The following is a 17,967-nucleotide window of genomic DNA, read 5'->3' as shown; positions in this document are numbered from 1 at the left end:
TGCAGGTCCATACTTTGCAGCGTTCCTAGGTTCCGGCTAATGGTGGAGTAAGCCAGCTAGCGCTTTCAACAAGTAAGTTCAGATTCTAGAAGAACTGACCAGAAGAGAGTCTGTTTCAGGTTAAAAATAAAGCTCTCCTGCCTTCCCTAAGCAGCAACAGATAAACTGTATTTTTACTAGTACAAACTTTGATTGGCTGACACAATGGAAATTTGATATTTTTCCTCCACTGGGTTCTAATCAGGAACATGGAGTAACAGCAGTCGTTCAGCTAAGCTGCATATTTCTTGTATTTAGGCTCGGCATTGCCTGCCGAAATACAAACGGTATTACGATGTAAATTTTATTTTTCAGCAGTGTTAGATAAAATGTATTCTTGCCCAGTAAATATATCAAAAGCTATTAAAATGTTATTAATATTAACATAATGTAATATTATTATTATTTTATTAATATTATTCTGCATTTTCCGTTTAGAAAAAAAAGGCTTTCAATATCGTGTATATCAGCATACCTGAAATTTTAATGTATTTTTTAAAATATAGCAAAGAACAGAAAATGTTGTTTAAATAGTCTACAGCGAACAAAATTAGTTTTGTTTTTGATATTTTTAGGATATTTGTAATAAAGAAATATGTCCTATTTGAGTTTAGAAATGAATAAGCAAAAAAAAAAAAAAAAATCTAAAATTGCAGTTCGTTAAACTTAATTACTTTTATAAAGTGATACAATAATAAATTAAATAATTAATTGCTCTCAATTACACTAATATATATATATATACACGATCTTTTTCATTAACAAATGTAAAATAAACGTCTTCGTATATTCTTTGAGCTTAAAATGGTGACCATTTTTTGTGGTCACAGATAATACCTAGCTTTATTCCATAATCTGTAAATTTTACGTTTTAACTTAATATTTATAATTTATAACTAGGGGATTCACTTTATAGTAAATTATACTTGTGAAAATATTTTTGTTTCATCAATTCAAGCAAATAAATGAAAAAATTGCCATTATGTGTTTCGATCTCAACAAACACTAGTATTTTCTTTTTAGCTATTTTAATAAGTTTTTAAATAAGTAGTAGTTAATAATTAATCTTGAAATAAGCTGATGAAAATAAGAAACCTATAATTTCTTGGAACATAATTTACAAAACATAATAAATATGTTCCTCTCAATCGACTGCTAAACTGGATAAAAAGAAAATTCACTCGCTCACATACAAATAAAAATAATATATATACTTGCACACCAACTGTTCACCGGTTAAAACCGAGTGGCACCCAACATTCAAATAAAGCATGCATTCAGAACTAGAACTTCCCACACGTTTAGATATTTACATAAATAGTCAGAAAATACACCTACTCGAATCATCATGAAAAAATATAAAAAGATTGAGTAGTCATGATACAGCAGTTGTAAATTACTTCTGGCACAAACATACAACATTATAAATTACATAATTTGCATAATGTAATTGTCAACAAGTAGAGATAACAAAGTACCCCGTGATAACATGGTAAACACAACGCAAATGTTATTTATAATAGCATTACGTATGACAAACTAACGTATTATTTTACTCTCAGTTTCACATTAACGTTTTTGCTTTGAATCATTCAATACATTCGATAAGTTTAACCATAAGACAATTTGTTCAACACATACGACAGTTGAACCCTTTGGTTCAACTGTGAAATTTAGTAACCTTTCTGAAATTAATAATTAAGTAGTAATAGATATAGTAGCATTTTATGAACTTTCTTCTGAAATTTATTACTTATTAGGAAGGTATATGAATTCATTCTGATTGTAGTAGGAGGAGATTAAGTTTCCGTTACGTTTTACTTTATGAATCTACTGAGTTCATTAAATTAAATGAGAAATGTCTCCTTGAAATGATGCAGATGAATGAGTTCCACTGATACGGAACTCAGGTTACTATTACGATTACTAGATTATTATAATAGAGGTGAAAGTCTCAACTATTATCATTTTACGTTCAGTATTATGAACATCCTGGATCCATCTGAAGTTAGGAAAGAAATATAGGAGTGGATCAGATAGAGTAGAAGAAACAGAAATTAACCTAATGTCTGGATTTTAATACATATTATTGGAGCAAAATGCTCATTTTTCTATAAAATTCTTGAAGAATGATGAGGGGAAATTAATATAAATATGGAAATTTAGTAGCATGTGAAAAATGCCACGCGGACCAAGATTCGAACCCGAAGCTTTTAAAATGAAGGTCGTGACGGTACCACTCCGCCAAGTAGATATTTAAAAATATTGTTAGATTTTTTGAGAGATTTTATAAAAAAAAAACTATAAAACGGAAAGAGTTGATTTTAATTCACAATTTGTAAACTACATCAAACAAGCAGGTAGGCATAAGTTAAATTTATAACTTCAAAAGGCACCGATTAAAAATTAAAAATGTTTCGATTTAGATTTTTAAAAAAATAAGAAAAATGGAGTGAATTCTAAGGAGCAAACCTTTAAAAATACACGTTAATGGTGTATAAGTTAAAGTCGGTAATAAAATGCGACCTAATGATCAAGACCAACCCAGATTTGTAGCCTAAATGAGAGAGTAAATAACATTTACGAACACCGATCAATTATAATACTGTGAAGTATGTTTATTGCTTTATGTTTTGATGCAGCAAGCATTCGAGATGACCAAACGTCATGAAAATATACACATAATTATCAATACATATGAATTATCAAGAAAAAGATATATCTTTTTCTTGATAATAAATATATCTTGATATATCTTTTTCTTGTTTATTTCTACAGGTTATAGCCTGTAGAAATAAAAATTACTCCGGCTTCATCAGCTGTGGTAGACTGCAGCCGGCAATCATATAACCAAAAATTAAATAAACCCTGAGATTATTTTCAAGAATTATCCTTGAAAGTACTTGAGGCTCCGGATGTTAACTTGTCTTTCTACTCTATTCGCATAATTTTTGAACTCGATGGAATCAATTATAAAGACGTTTCATTGTACACATAAATGAAAAATAGTATAATTGGACTCGTAATAAAAAGACTGAGCAATTTATGACAAGAAAAAACTTGAAAAGGTACCATTCATGACGTTAATAAAAGCTAACAATGATATGAACATTCTTATTCTTTTGTTACTGAGCAGAGCAACTGATTGAAAGGATAGTTAGATGGATTGCTCCACACGCTTATCAATAGAAAGATTATTAAAATAAAAATAAAAATATTAAACATTAAACAAGCTTTGTAAAAACTTTTATTGATGTCTTTAATTATACGATGCCGATAAAAAATCCATACTAATTATACAAGCGTAACAGAACATTATGCAGGAATGAGACTGAGTCAAGTATATCTACAGCACAATAGCTTTACAAAACTTTGTTTTATTTTTGATACATCCGTAATGAATACAAATATGTATAATATTACGTGGAATTCTCAGGCGATGTGCAAGTGCAAGTTCGGCAACGAATGCTTGTTTCTATTGGAAATGGCTGCCCATATTAAACTACTCATTTCAGGTCACCTACAACCAAAACGGTTATGGGATTTAAAACGCATATGTCATATATTTTAACATTTTATTATAGTTGTACAAACATCTATTATTTTTTTTCAAAGAAACAAAATTAAAATGAATTATAAAGAAAGTAATGTCTAACTCTAAATCATAAATTATGTATAAAACCAGCGTTTGTCAAATAGAGTTTAAAAAATACTTCAGAAAAACAATTCTAAAACGTAACACTGAAGTGGCTGTAAAAAGAATTCATTAATTTTGGCTACATAAATGACTAAAATTGTGTAATAACTGGAATGAAAATTCTTCTTCGTCAGCGTATACAGTTTATTATTATTCCATACTGTTCTTAGATGATATTTCTAATTGTGTGCCTATTATTTCTATTTCTACAAAAAATCCATGACATGAATACATTAGATCAGCACTTTACCGTCAATTTTGGTTAGCAATTTGATCAACATATATAACAATAACAGTTCTATTTTATTTAGCAGTATAATACTTTTCTTTAATAAATATTTCTTTCTCCCGTATCTCTCTTATGAAGCGTATGCGGTATTTACTTCGTGAAATATTAAAATACTATTCAGAATATATAGTTGAAAGACTAGAATAATCGTGTTACGTAACACAAGAATATTGCAAAATCAATGAAATGTTGAAATTAGTGGAACGTGTCGTGTTTAAGATGTAAATTATTTATACGGGTGGTTGATCTCATCTCTGCTGGTATTATCTGCCTTTAAACTGACTTCTGAACATTATAAAATAATTTTTTTCAATAATAAATGGAATTTTAAATAAACAGTACGTCAAAGTTAGAAGCTGAAGAGGAAAATTAAGAAGAGATATTTCAGTAACACTAAAATATTTTTTTTCTCCGTGGTTAGGCCTTCAAGGACCACTCAAATATCATGCCATGCAGTTTCTTTCTTTTTCTTCCAGAATTTCCCCACTTTCGGACTGTTTAGCTCTTTTTTCTTCTGTTCATTCTTTGTTGAGTGTTTTATTTTCCCCTACAGCGATCTTTAATTCAGAATGTTTCTTTCTGTTTTCTTTTGGAATCATTTTTTTCAATGTTGAACTTTTTGAGCTCTTCTTTCATCTTTAATAACAACCTTATGTTGTTTATATATCCAGAGCCCTTTCTTTGAAAATCTGTTTGTTTAGCCTTGCTTGGTCCATTCGGATAATTTGCCGATAGAATTTTAGTCGTCGTATTCTTATTGTTACTTCCAGGTCTTCAATTCGATCATATATCTCTTTGACTTCTCTCAGCCTGTGACTTTCTTGTGTTCTTCTTTGACCATAAATCCTTCTTAAAATTCTTCTTTCTATCTTAAATAATTTTTCTATTCCTGTTATTTTTGTAAGTTTCCATGACGTACAAGGTCTTACAGCGGTGCTATAATGCCTTAATTTTGCATTTATAGGAAGCTGCACTGTAACTGTAAATAGCAACTGATTCTGACTTCCTTATCGAATTTGTCCCTGGAAGCCCACTAACACAATCCCTCAGTCAAAAATCTGTTGACTTAACGTTAATAACTAATAAATGAATGTCTGTCTATATATCGTTCAGTCTGTCCCTGTGCCTCCTAGCGTTCACAGTTCATGTATGCAACGTAAATACGTTTCTAACTGTTTAGTTAGACCGAAATTGGAAAAAAAATCTTAAAACTTCGGTTAAGTTTGATCAGAAAAAATGACGAGAAAATAACTTTACTTCTAAGATAAGAGGATGAATGGAGCGTAGCCGCATATGGTGTAATGATATAGTATACCCCCTGTAATAGGGATTTATTTCATTCTTTAGAAAGACATTTTTCAAGCCCACTCGCTACATCAATCCTTATATCATTAATTGGCAACTTTTTTCAGCCAGATTAACACACCTGCATTATCTTCTTTTTTCACATTTTTTTTTTATTCTATGCTCCATACCAAAACCTGATCGTCATAAGCTTCACTCCGCTGATTTCAAGCAATAAGAGCGGCAATTCAATAATCGTTTACTAAAGAAGATTTTCCCATGCTTATCAGGTAACAATATTAAAAAAAATATATATATGATAAATATTTAAAATTAAAAGTTTCTTTAAACCTATCCTGCTACAAACGAATAAATCCCCGTTATCAATTTATTCGGCGATGTAGCGATTACTTTTATTTAATTATTTTGTGATCATACTGCTACTCTATGGCCTACAAGCTCAATTAAGGTGAATAAGTAATTAATGACCTTTTTCAATTCTATAGTTTAATTGTCTGTGTACAATGTTATCAAAACCTACTATTATCTGTATCGATACATAAGTATTGATTATCGTAAAGTTTACAATGATGTGATATAAAAACAAACCTCACTAAAAACAAAACTTACCGTTTAAGATGTTGTAAATAAATGTTTTATTTCATGTCCTCAGTGTGCGTAAATTAAGAATTATTATTCGATATAGCCAGAACATTAAAAGGCAGCTTGAAACGACGTCGATGAGTAGAATAATTAAATACTATACAATTTCTTCTACGTGTAAGTCTTTTAATAAAAGAAGACTAGTAAATTGCTAATTTTAAAAGCAGTTAAAACAGAATCACAAAATGTTCTAAAGTATTTTCACCTTTATCAGCCTTATTAATCTTTTGTGTTGAAATATTAATCTGATTTTTTTTTTGTTGTATGCCATCTTTTATTTTAAAATAAGTCAGGAATAAAAGGTAAAATAAATTACTGCTGAAAGGTACGAAATATAAATTTGCCAAAATTAAAGAGAATACTGTTTAAAAATAATAAAACCACATTTATTTTATTAAGTAAAAAAGAACAAATGCTACAGTAGAGTATAGAAATTCATGTAAAAAAAATCACGGCATAAGTCAGCGTTTCTAACCTTTCAGTATTTGCGACCCAATTTTCAATCATAATTTTCATTGCGCCCCCCTCTCATACAATAACATTGTATACAAAAATAATGTATTTTGACGCTAAAGCTACACTACGACCTTAATTACCAAAATTAAGAATAAGAAAATTTATTTATATTTGGCAACACCGATCCGCTACATTGGCAAAACCAGAATCTATTAATCTCTGTCTTACGTGCACATATAGTACATTCTCGCAGCTTTGCGAGAAGTTCCGATTTGTCTCAAATATTCTAGACGTCTGCACGACCGTCTGCGCAAATGTGTATAAATGCTTCACCTGGTTCAATTACAGCCAGTCGAGTCGATTCTTCTGTCGCTAACGAATCTATCGTGAATGTGTATGTTGTAATTTGCTTGTTAATTGCAATTCACGACATTAAATATATACGGCAGTAGATTTATACAGAATCATGGATAAATTTTTAAGTGGGCATAAGCGACGATAGTGAAGCATCAAAAAGAGCACAGACGAGCGTGGTTCCGAGAATAAAATCAAGAAAATATTCTGAAGAATACTGAAATTTTGGGTTTACCAGTACTGAAGTAAATGAAGAAGGAAGGCCCCTGTGTGTCATTTGCTCAAACGTTTTGACAGCAGACAGCATGAAACTTAATAAACTTAAACGATATTTGAAAACACCTCGTAAGTATGTTAACAAACCCGCAGAATTCTTCGAATTAAAATTAAAATCATTTTATAATAAATAATAATTGTAAATATAAGCTAGCTAGCTGTATATATATATATTTTTTTATTGTGTGGGCAAGGTTACAGCAACAGATGACTAATATTAAAATATCTGAATAAGACAACAATTTACAAAGGTTTGGCAGGTTAAAAATAATCTCTTGTATAAAAATTAAGATATGAGTTCATATCCGATAATGGGTGGACAAGAAGCATAGGGATTAATACGTCTTTTTATTTGAATTAGGAGTGTACACTATTATCAATCTAAACTAGCATTGGCTTTAATCAGAAATTCATCGGTTTTAAGTGTGATGTAATTCCTCGTAATTTACAACTATTTCTTGAAAAAACAAAACAAAACTAATGTTACTGATACCAGCTAGATTAAAAGCTACTATTTTAGATATCTCGTTACTAGTAAGATTCAGATACAAAAAAAAACACCTGCCTGTTGTCTTCACCATATTATTAGTATTAACCATTTACCAGATACAGTATTTACTATTATTATCTTTACGATTATTTACTGGTACTTATTTAGTTATCTAAAAACAGGAATTGCAAATATTATTAAGAAAAATATAAACGTTAATACTAAATAATATTAATAAAATAATATATTGTACGTTTTATTTTCAATAGATGTACAAAATTCATACGTAGACGTTTTTTTAACTCTCATCAGAGGTATGATGCACTTCTTTCTGAATCTGTCCCATGTAAAATTTTAAAATAATTAGTCTACAGAGAGCTCAAACATAGTTTTACTGGGACCTAATGAATAATCATTATGTAGCATTCCAAGACACATACGCAGTTTTTAAGAGAATCAATTACAAGCTGACACAGCAACATTAAATTCTGTAAAGCAGAGTTAAATAAGGACGAAAGAAATCAATAAAAGATTGTCCTAAATATCGTACTGTAAATTAAATTTCAAGTCATTAAGTTCACTAATAGAAGTAACAATAATATATCGTACTTTTTATTTAATTAAAAGGGCAAAACATCCCAGTTAGAAAGCGACGTAATTACTAGTGCACTGTGACACCACATTCAGCAGTGCATGTCAAGTTCCAACCCACTTCTGACACTAGTATGCTAGTGCAGTTGCGTAACAGTCGTATACAGAATCTTACGTGAATACATTATACATCGTATGTAACTAGACCTAAGAAAAAATGTTGGACGATTGCCAGCAATTTTTTTCCTACAGTGGCGATCATATTCAGAATAATTTATAAACATTTAAAAAAACATGAAAACCTATCTGGAAGAAAGATTTCCCACCCAAATAAAAAAAAAAAAAACAAATATTTATTTACTTTTTCTTCTAAATAAAAGTGAAAATTATAAACGTATTATGTAGTTGGATACACTTTTTATAATATTCAAATTATAAATACAATTCTACGTGCTCGGAAGAGAAAATAACATAATAAAATGTGTAAACTATTTAAAACACCTAAATCTTCAATTACCACAGGTTTTAAACGAGTTTGTAAAATAAAATTAATCTTAAAAAGGTAAAGACAGCGTGAACTTTAAAATCAATCAAAGCGATATCTCCACTCGTAAATGACAATTTAAGGAAGGTAGTAGTAAATTTAATGTTTAATGTGTAAAGTTTAATGATTGAAAACTTTCAAAATGGATATTTATTTAATTTAAAATGTCTATTAGATGTTGGTCCCCTATAGTTATTCAACAATGAAGTTTCTTGGTCACTGTTAAAATACTTTTTTCAACTATCTAATTCAGGTTTATTATGTAAGTTTTTCTAATAGTATAGCTTCCTATAAATTAATTATGGTAAATTGTTTTCACAGAACGCATTGCAGGCTGCTTTATTATTACAATAATAAATCTTTATCTTCCGGATATTCCTCTAAATTAGGAATACAGTATTTAGAATCTGTGGAAAAGTACATCACCAAAAAACAAAACGTTCATTATTTGTTCATTCATTATGTATATTTACGAAACTATGCACTTACTAACATAAAAAACTTAAGATTAACAAATAAATGTCCAAAAGTGGTCACTGGTCTTCCTCAGAGAAAAATAAAAATCGGCTTCATGTACGATTAATAATTAAGAGAATTTTTAAATAATAATTTAGCAAACAGGTAATTATTCATTAGCTACCTGATATGATTATAATCGTAGAAAAAATCAAATTTATTTATAATATAACTTCCACTTTAACTTACAAACCTTCCACTTTAATTTAGAATTTTAATTTTTGTATTGAACTGAAAATTACATTGTATTATTATAAGTATATCTAATATTAAGGGGTTAATGCCAATGAAATATTATTGGAAAGTAGGAGTAAAAGATAGGTTATAAAAGAAGTACTTCAAGGGAGACAGAAGTTTGAATCTTAATCATTTATTTTAATTGTTTGTTTTGCTGTACTGTCAACATTTCATCGCATAAATCATATTATGAATTTGTTATCTTTTGATTAACGGTAATAAGTTATATGAATAACAAAAAAAAAAAAAAAAAAAAAAAATATAAATAATTTCTTCTATTATAAAACGCATATTAAATTACTAGTTTTAAATAAATTACTGGTGAGCTCACCTGGTGGGAGTTTAGATTTGAGCATATCCATGGCGACTACATTAATGATAAGGACCCATATAGGGCATTCCAGGATGTCGTTTTCAGACTTAACAAAGGCTACTGCACTAAGGCACTGACATTCTAAGCGACGACGATCTGGATACGCCCTTCGTAATTCACGAGATACGTTCGCCTGGAATTTCTTCATGTCAAATAACTGAAAAAAATGCACACTTTACATAAAAGTATATTGTCAATACAATTGAAAGAGTAAAATTAATGAATAGATAAAATATTGTAAAATTAAATAATTATGTGATAGTCATATAAATTAAGAAATTTAAAATAAGGATAAAAGAAATAAAACATGAAAAAAATCAATAAAATTAATTAAACAAAAGAAAATTATGCGAAGTCTTGTAAAATTATTTAAAAAATTTGTATTAACAAAGTTGTGCTAACCTAGCCGACGAGGCTGTTAATTAATACAGCATTCATTATGGACCTTTCTTCAGATTAAAAAAAAATTAGGATAATCTGACCAGTACTTCTGCTGAATTTAGAAATTCTATGGGATAATTAAGTTTACTAACGGTTGCAAACATCGAATAAGATGACACTTTAAAAAACAGAAATTGAACAGGGTTAGAAACAATTTCTGTTTCGTATTTGGTCGTAAGAGATCAGCTGGTTTATAACTTTAAAACGCTAGTATAATATTAAAAAAAAAAACAAAACACAATCTGTTTATAAAGTTAAGTAATATAAATGTTAAAAAAAAATTACACTAGGGATTTTTTTTACGTGGTATCTGTCACCGATTCATATTAAATAAAATAGGTGTTTGTCATATTCGGGTATAATCATGATCACCAAAGTATAACAAACCCAGGAGTTTACGTCTTTGAGTCTAACTCAAAGACCGAGACCCGGTCAGGGAACCACATTGGGGGACCCCTGATTTGAGGTAGGCGATTGAGAGGACCTACTAGTCCCGAGTGACCGGGTGGTACCCAATGCCGGGCACGCCATAGCCCGCTCCGGCATGATCGCCCGGAAGGTTAGAGGCAATGACACCCATAGGACCGAGGGTGCTTCCACGGCGGGTCCGGGCCTAGGGGGATGGAAAAAAAAGACCAATTACGTAGTCTACTTATATAGTAATATGATACTATAGTAGTACTACTCATACTATAGTAGAATTATACTACTGCAGTACATACCGCTAACCCACCGGGTTGGTCTAGTGGTTAACGCGTCTTCCCAAATCAGCTGATTTGGAAGTCGAGAGTTACAGCGTTCAAGTCCTAGTAAAGCCAGTTATTTTTACACGAATTTGAATACTAGATCGCGGATACCGGTGTTCTTTGGTGGTTGGGTTTCAATTAACCACACATCTCAGGAATGGTCGAACTGAGAATATACAAGACTACACTTCATTTACATTCATACATATCATCCTCATTCATCCTCTGAAGAATTATCTAAACGGTAGTTACCGGAGGATAAACAGGAAAAAGAAAGAAAGTACATACAGCTGTTTAAATTCTCAAATTCTGCATAATATATCAAAACTTCATCTAACTCCGAAGAAAAGATTAGGTAGGTCACGATGAATAAGATATATGGAATATTATGGTAACAGCCGAAGGTCAATTTGCGATTATAGTAAACAAAGAATAGAATTTTAATTCATGTATTGATGTGAATGTATGAAATGAGAAAGTTATGTAACGGATAAATTATTATTTTATAGTACAAAAATATAGAGGATATTTTGAAATAAAATTCTTAACATCCTTATCGACCTTTATTTAATCATGAAATATTCTCGCACAGATACATACATCTACAATTACTTAAGAACATAAATAAATATACTTTCATACCACATCGGTTAGTCTAATGGTTAACTCGTCTTCGTAAATCAGTTGTTAAACAGCAAATTTTCGAAGTGAAGGTTCTGTGAATTTTAAATCCTAGTAAAAAAAGAGTTGCTTCAATACGGATTTGAATACTAGACAGTGGATGCCGGTGAACTATGGTGGTTAGGGTTCAATTAACCAAAGGTCTCGGGAATGTCAGCCTGAGTCTGTACAAGACTACACTTCATTTACATGTCATACATATCATCCTCATCTCATTGGGCCATGAGGGGGGGTTGTTTATTGATCACCAGTTCAGTTGAACAGAATACAACGTACGCATTAGGAAAAAAATATATATATATACACATATATATTTATGTTTGTATGTTTTATTCGCTCAATTTCGTTTCACCCATCTAAGTAGCAAATCTTACCTGAATAAAAAGCTAATAAATAAAGCATTTATATTATGAAATGGACGAATTAGGACTAAGATCTAGCAACAATTAAAAATATTAATTAACTTCTATGCATTGTAACTTGGAAAAACCACACCAATCCTACAACTCTGTACTGTAATATGCAAATAAAGGTACTATTGTCACAAAATGATATCTTCTTATAAGATGAAAAATCTCTTCTTCTTTCGTCTACTTCTGTTAAGTAACGAAATTTTCTAATTTTTTTTTTACTATTACGTCAATGTCTTTTCTAAATCATATTTACCGTTTATCCAAATATCTTATTCAGAGAATGCATCTGAAATTATTAAGGAAAAACTTTTAAAATAATATTTTAAATGATAATTAAATTCATTTAATAAACATTATATTTCAGTAAATTTTAAAAATTTATTGCAAAAGTAAAATGTATTAGAAATGTAACTACATAATTTTTAGAGACACCAAAATTTTCTCTACTTTATAGAGAGGAAAGAGATGGTTTTCATGAAGTGAATGAATTTCGAGTATCTGATCAAACATATAATTTAATAAAAATATATGTATACTACATCTACCATTATTTTTTTAGGAAATTCACTTCTGCGATACTACAAAATAGCCGCTTGCCAAAGTAGTTTGCTTTTTAACGAAGCCACTGAAATTTATATGGAAAAGCAATAGAAGTTACAGGATTTTTTATCTTAGCCCAAATCAACAATCATCTAATCTAACAAATAATATTTATAAAAGTAATAACACAAAAGACCGCAATATATAATAATACATCCTAAAAACCTCAAGTAGTTTAAAACCTTACTTCCTCGTAGATGTTGTATGCAAAACTCCCGCTCCTTTGCTGTCTCCTTTACACGTAAATACTAAATAGCTATAAATATTAATAAATTTCGTTTAGAACAACAGTGTAAGTTAAGTTTATTTGCTTTCTGAGCGATAAAACTTCTAAAATCATTATCTTTACAATGCTTTAGTGTAACAAACATTTAAAAAATCCAAACGCTGCACTCACGTAAACTTACAACGTCTAAAATGTTCAATTTTGGCAAAATAAAAAAATGATTTTTTTTTTTAATAGCTAAAATATTCGTGTAACTTTCAAAACGTAACTTACTATAAAACTGGAATATATTTACAAGTACTGTTTAAGGAAGATTTATGTTAATATTAGATACAGAATTGTGAAAGACTAAATAATATTAATTTTTACAAGGGTTTCAAATATATCCCACGGTTGAAATTTTATACTATACGATTAAATTACTGTCCAAATATTATCTTTCTTTTTACCCTTTTGCTTACCTTGACAGGTTTGTCTAACTCAAGAGCACAGTTAGGCAATTTGAGCACCTCAGCACCAATGCTTGTTTCTTCTCCCACTCCCGACGCTGTACTTTTTACATATACGTTACACTTAGATACACGCTTTACTAGGATGTTTCCCTGGTCGTCCATTTTGACTTTTATGCCCTGGAACAGAAATATTAGTTTTCTTCAATAATTATATTACATTGACTATTAAATGTTACAAATATCTAACAAAAATTTAAAAAATAAAAATATTATCATATACTGGACATATACTGAAGTGCAAGTTCGCGCTGAAACCAAAATATAGTTTCTTCTTTCACGAAAGAGAGAAAAATATGTTCTAAATATATAACAAAAATATATAAAAAAAAGAAAAAAAGTGGTATATACGATACGGTAAATTAAACAAATTTAAAAAAAAATGCTTAGAATAAATTATAGATTAAATATAGTTCTTATAAATTGTATTAAATAAAAATTATAGTCCGAAATAAGAAAAGTTTTGGTCTAAAATATTTATAATGATATCATTTTTCAAATGACTTTTTTTCACGGGAAGTTAATTTCACTTATATTTTTTTAAAACTAATGCGTAATATTTTCCGGATGCCTAATAACGAATAACGTGAAATTCTTTAGAAACAATTTCAAAATGGAGAATATCATGAATAAACAATCAAAACGGTAACATTATTATTTTGTTAAGCTATAAAAGAGACGAAAACTGCGTAAAAAATTGAATAAAAGATTTTGTGAAATATTTTATTTTATAAACTGTTTAGTACCGTTATAAGATATCATAATTCTTCAGAGATAGTGTTTTTCACAGGCCGTGTTTTTACAATAAAAGTAATGTTTTCGTATTTTTCTGCTATCTAGAGTAAACTATAATAAAATGGAGTCATTTATTTAAGAAAATCATACTCAATAATTAAAGAAGAAGCCTTCTTACACAGTAAAGATTCAGACGAAAAAAATTACATTTAACTGTATACAATAAGTTAAAACGCGTATACAATAAGTATAATAAGTTAACGCGTATACAATAAGTTAAAAGATAAAACTATATATAGCAAAACCAAACACGAACCGAAAATCGATTTTGAAATGTTTCCTGTATAGTCACATCTTTTTCTGACCATAAATGATAATTGCAAGTGTTTTCTGAGTGTACCATCATGGGTGAAATAACCTCATTTGTAAACAGTACTTACGGAATTTTTCAATACTTAATAATAACGAGTTTAAGACTGAGTAGTGTCCAAGGTGAACATGATGAAATTATGTAATGAGATTTATACTATAAAATGTTTGCCACAATAACTTTTGGAAGAACAGGATGAGTAGAATTTTTTTTCTCAAACTTGTACTAGGAATACGTTCTACAGCAGAAGAATATATTCCACTTCATCAACTTCTCGTTCAAGCTGACGTTCAAATGAAATACGAGAGCTAGGAAGTGTACTACCCTCACGCAAGTTCTTGTAACTCCTATTAAATATTGTACCGTATGGGGCTTGGCATCTAGGATAACTAAGTTGATACTCTGCAACTATAGCTGTGCACTTCCACAGAAATTCCTTAACATAAACGTTGTTCGTTATGCTTGAAGAGATACGTATCTTTTAAAACACAGTTAGACTTTATGTCCTAATAAACAAAAATTGTATGTTTCTAACAGAAAGAAATAGTTAACTTCCAATTTACTTTTTAAACCAGACAAATATATTTATTTTAAATAATCAATACTTCAGCATTTTGGTAAAATCAATTTACAAATATGAGATGATAACAACTCAGATTCCGATTCATTAAGTAAGATTGTCAGCGAAAGAGTAAATTTTTATTTCACTTAAAAGCTGTTTTTAAAAGTTCCAAGTTTGTGAGAAATTTTATCTGATCAGATATTCTTTCATATCTTTAGAGGAATTTCACCTTTCTAAACCTAATTCAAAATCTTCAGTAGGTAGAAAAAAAAGAAGTGATATGCAATGTAAAGCTTCAGAGAAAATTGTATTATAAAAGATACCCCCTATAAAATAATGGTTAATAGGAGTTTTATAGTTAAACCCCTATTAACTATTATTATTTTGCAAATGATTGCAAACGACAGCTCTTATTTTGAGACCAATTAATCACAAAAAAAATTTAATTATTAGAATATGATCTAAAATAATTCGCTGTAACATTCAAGTTTTTCCGCATGGTGATAAATCCACCACCAGTAAAAAAAAAAAGGTAGCCAAGATTTTATTTTTATGAAATTTACATTTCTTTCCAAAATAATCCTATTTGTTTACAAATCAGAAGCACAGTTTTAACGTAAAAGTCAACATACAATTTCAGATTGTAAAATGTATGATAATTTTTACAGATAGTGAACCAGAATCAATCAAAAACTCTTAGCACCATTTTGGCTCCTCAAATGAAAAAAAAAAAAAAAAATAGAAAAATAGTTTAATTAGTTTCTAAAACAGAAACATTTTACGAATAAGATACGACTGCAAGTGTATTATTACCCATATGGCAAAACTAGAGCACTTAATTGAAAATTACAAAACCTATTGTTAAAAAAAATTAATAATAATATGCAAATGAAAAATTATGCGTGTATTTCCTGCATTCCTTAATATCGTCTTTTTATTTATTTAAAAAAAAACTTATAAACAATAAGCAAGTAATAATAATTTATAATAATTTTTGTATTATAATCATAATAGCAGTAAAATTATAACTATTATCTAATTAAAGAACACTTACTGCTTCTTTCCCCTTTACGAAAAACGTTTTCGCAATGCGCATCGTCTCATCAGGTGAGCAATGATAATTTTAAAATTAGTCAATTGTTAAAAGTTCACAAAGAGATACTTTCAGTCAATGAGCAAAATAAAACCAATCAACAGTTTATAAGACTACTGCCATTTGGTGGTTATAAATTTTAACTAAATTATTTAAATAAATTGATTATCTCTCGGATCTATTCATCGTTATCACTTTTATTTGTTCATTTATAATATTATTATTACTGTTATCATTTTTTATTATGTGTATTTTTTCAAGACATTTGGTTATTGATTTTATTATTATTTGTTCAAGTATTGATAAATCTTCCAATTTTGAAAATGTGTGTTTATTTTCACGGATGTGATCTCCATAGACTTCTGTTTTCCACGTTTATCTGGTTATGTATGTACTTAAAATCGCTTTTAAAATGTCCTGTTAGTCATACCTACGTAAAATTTATCACAATTAACCAAACTACATTGTATTTTATATATGTGTACCTGCTTTATTATAAATGTTATTTGTAACAGATTTATTATTATTAATCGCTGTATTAAATTTTATATTATTTGATCTTAATGTTATTTTACATAATGAAAGATGTTTAATTATATTGGGAGTTTTATTATATGTTATGGGCATGTAGTTTGAGTCATCCTTTAATTGTTTTAATGTGCTGATATTTTCATTTATGTTTTTATGTTTCAATTTGAGTGTTTTAATGGAGTTACTGGTTATTTTTTCTTTGCAGTCATTATAACAGCGATATAATTTATCAAATCGAATTCATTATTTTCTCCGTCTACATTGTTTAATTATTTTAAAGCTATGTAATCATAACCCTAAAGTAGAAGTCTTTTGATGATGTAGACGTATGATGTATCTATCATTTATGATTGTTATGGGTAGTATGGGTTTTCTATAGATTCGTAGCTGTAATTTATTTTTATGTTTTTATGCTTGTATCTAGAAACTTACGGGCTTAATGTTTTCTATTTTTAGTGAATGTGTAATGTTTCTGTGGAATGCAGTTAATTTCTTTTTTAAATTATATCATTTTTGAAATTGATTTGTTTGTTATAAATTCCCAAACCATCATCCACATATTGTATCCATAATTTTATTTTATGTTGTTGATTACTATATCCTCCGTATTTTGTATAAATAGCTTAGCCACTGTACTACTTAATGGTGAACTCATAGGCATACCTTTTTCTTGTGTACAGTAATTGTTATTATAAGAAAAATAATTTTGATTTATACAAAGTTATAAAAGAATAATTATTTCTTTTTAATGAGGGGGATTCATTTATTTTATTTTTATGCAATAATTTTCTATTATTTTTATGATTTCTTTTATTGTAATATATGTACACATATCCTTAATATCATACGATACTGTAATGTAATTACGGTCAATATATTTATTTGTTTTAATTTTTCAACTAAACGATTGCTATTTCTTATGTTATACGTGTTTTTTTTATTTTAACTTTTTTTTGTAAATGTATGATTAGAAATTTTGTAAAAAGGTGCATTTGTGTAATTTACTAAAGGTCTTATTGGAAAATTATCTTTGTAAACCTTTGTAAGTACTGAAAATACTGGTTGACGACGGACTGTTATTTATATATTCTTTCTTTTGTTGAATTAATTCTTTACATTTATTTAGCATCATTTCTGCATTATATTTATTAGTAGGGTCATATTTAACTTTATTATAATTATCATTACTTAGGATATTTTTATTTTATTATTGCATTTGTCTTTTTTTTGATGATTGGAATATTTACTTTA

The 17,967-nt window shown here is 28.8% G+C and overlaps 1 protein-coding gene across 2 annotated transcripts in view; it reads right to left on the bottom strand.

Annotated features, from left to right (window-relative positions):
- The window catches only part of exp (expansion), a 300,441-nt gene that overhangs the window by 29,464 nt on the left and 253,010 nt on the right, over positions 1-17,967 (bottom strand). For both annotated transcript variants that reach the window (XM_075378561.1, XM_075378570.1), the window contains 2 exons: positions 13,378-13,545; positions 9,768-9,966 (listed from right to left, as the gene is read on the bottom strand). In XM_075378561.1, coding sequence (XP_075234676.1) covers positions 9,768-9,966; positions 13,378-13,545 — 367 coding nt within the window. The remainder of the gene's footprint in view (positions 1-9,767; positions 9,967-13,377; positions 13,546-17,967) is intronic.

The sequence above is a fragment of the Lycorma delicatula genome, chromosome 1 (genome assembly GCF_047948215.1).
Source record: "Lycorma delicatula isolate Av1 chromosome 1, ASM4794821v1, whole genome shotgun sequence".
Classification (NCBI taxonomy): Eukaryota; Metazoa; Arthropoda; class Insecta; order Hemiptera; family Fulgoridae; genus Lycorma; species Lycorma delicatula.
The sequence above is the reverse complement of the archived record's forward strand: the minus strand, read 5'-3'. Positions and strand labels throughout refer to the sequence as shown.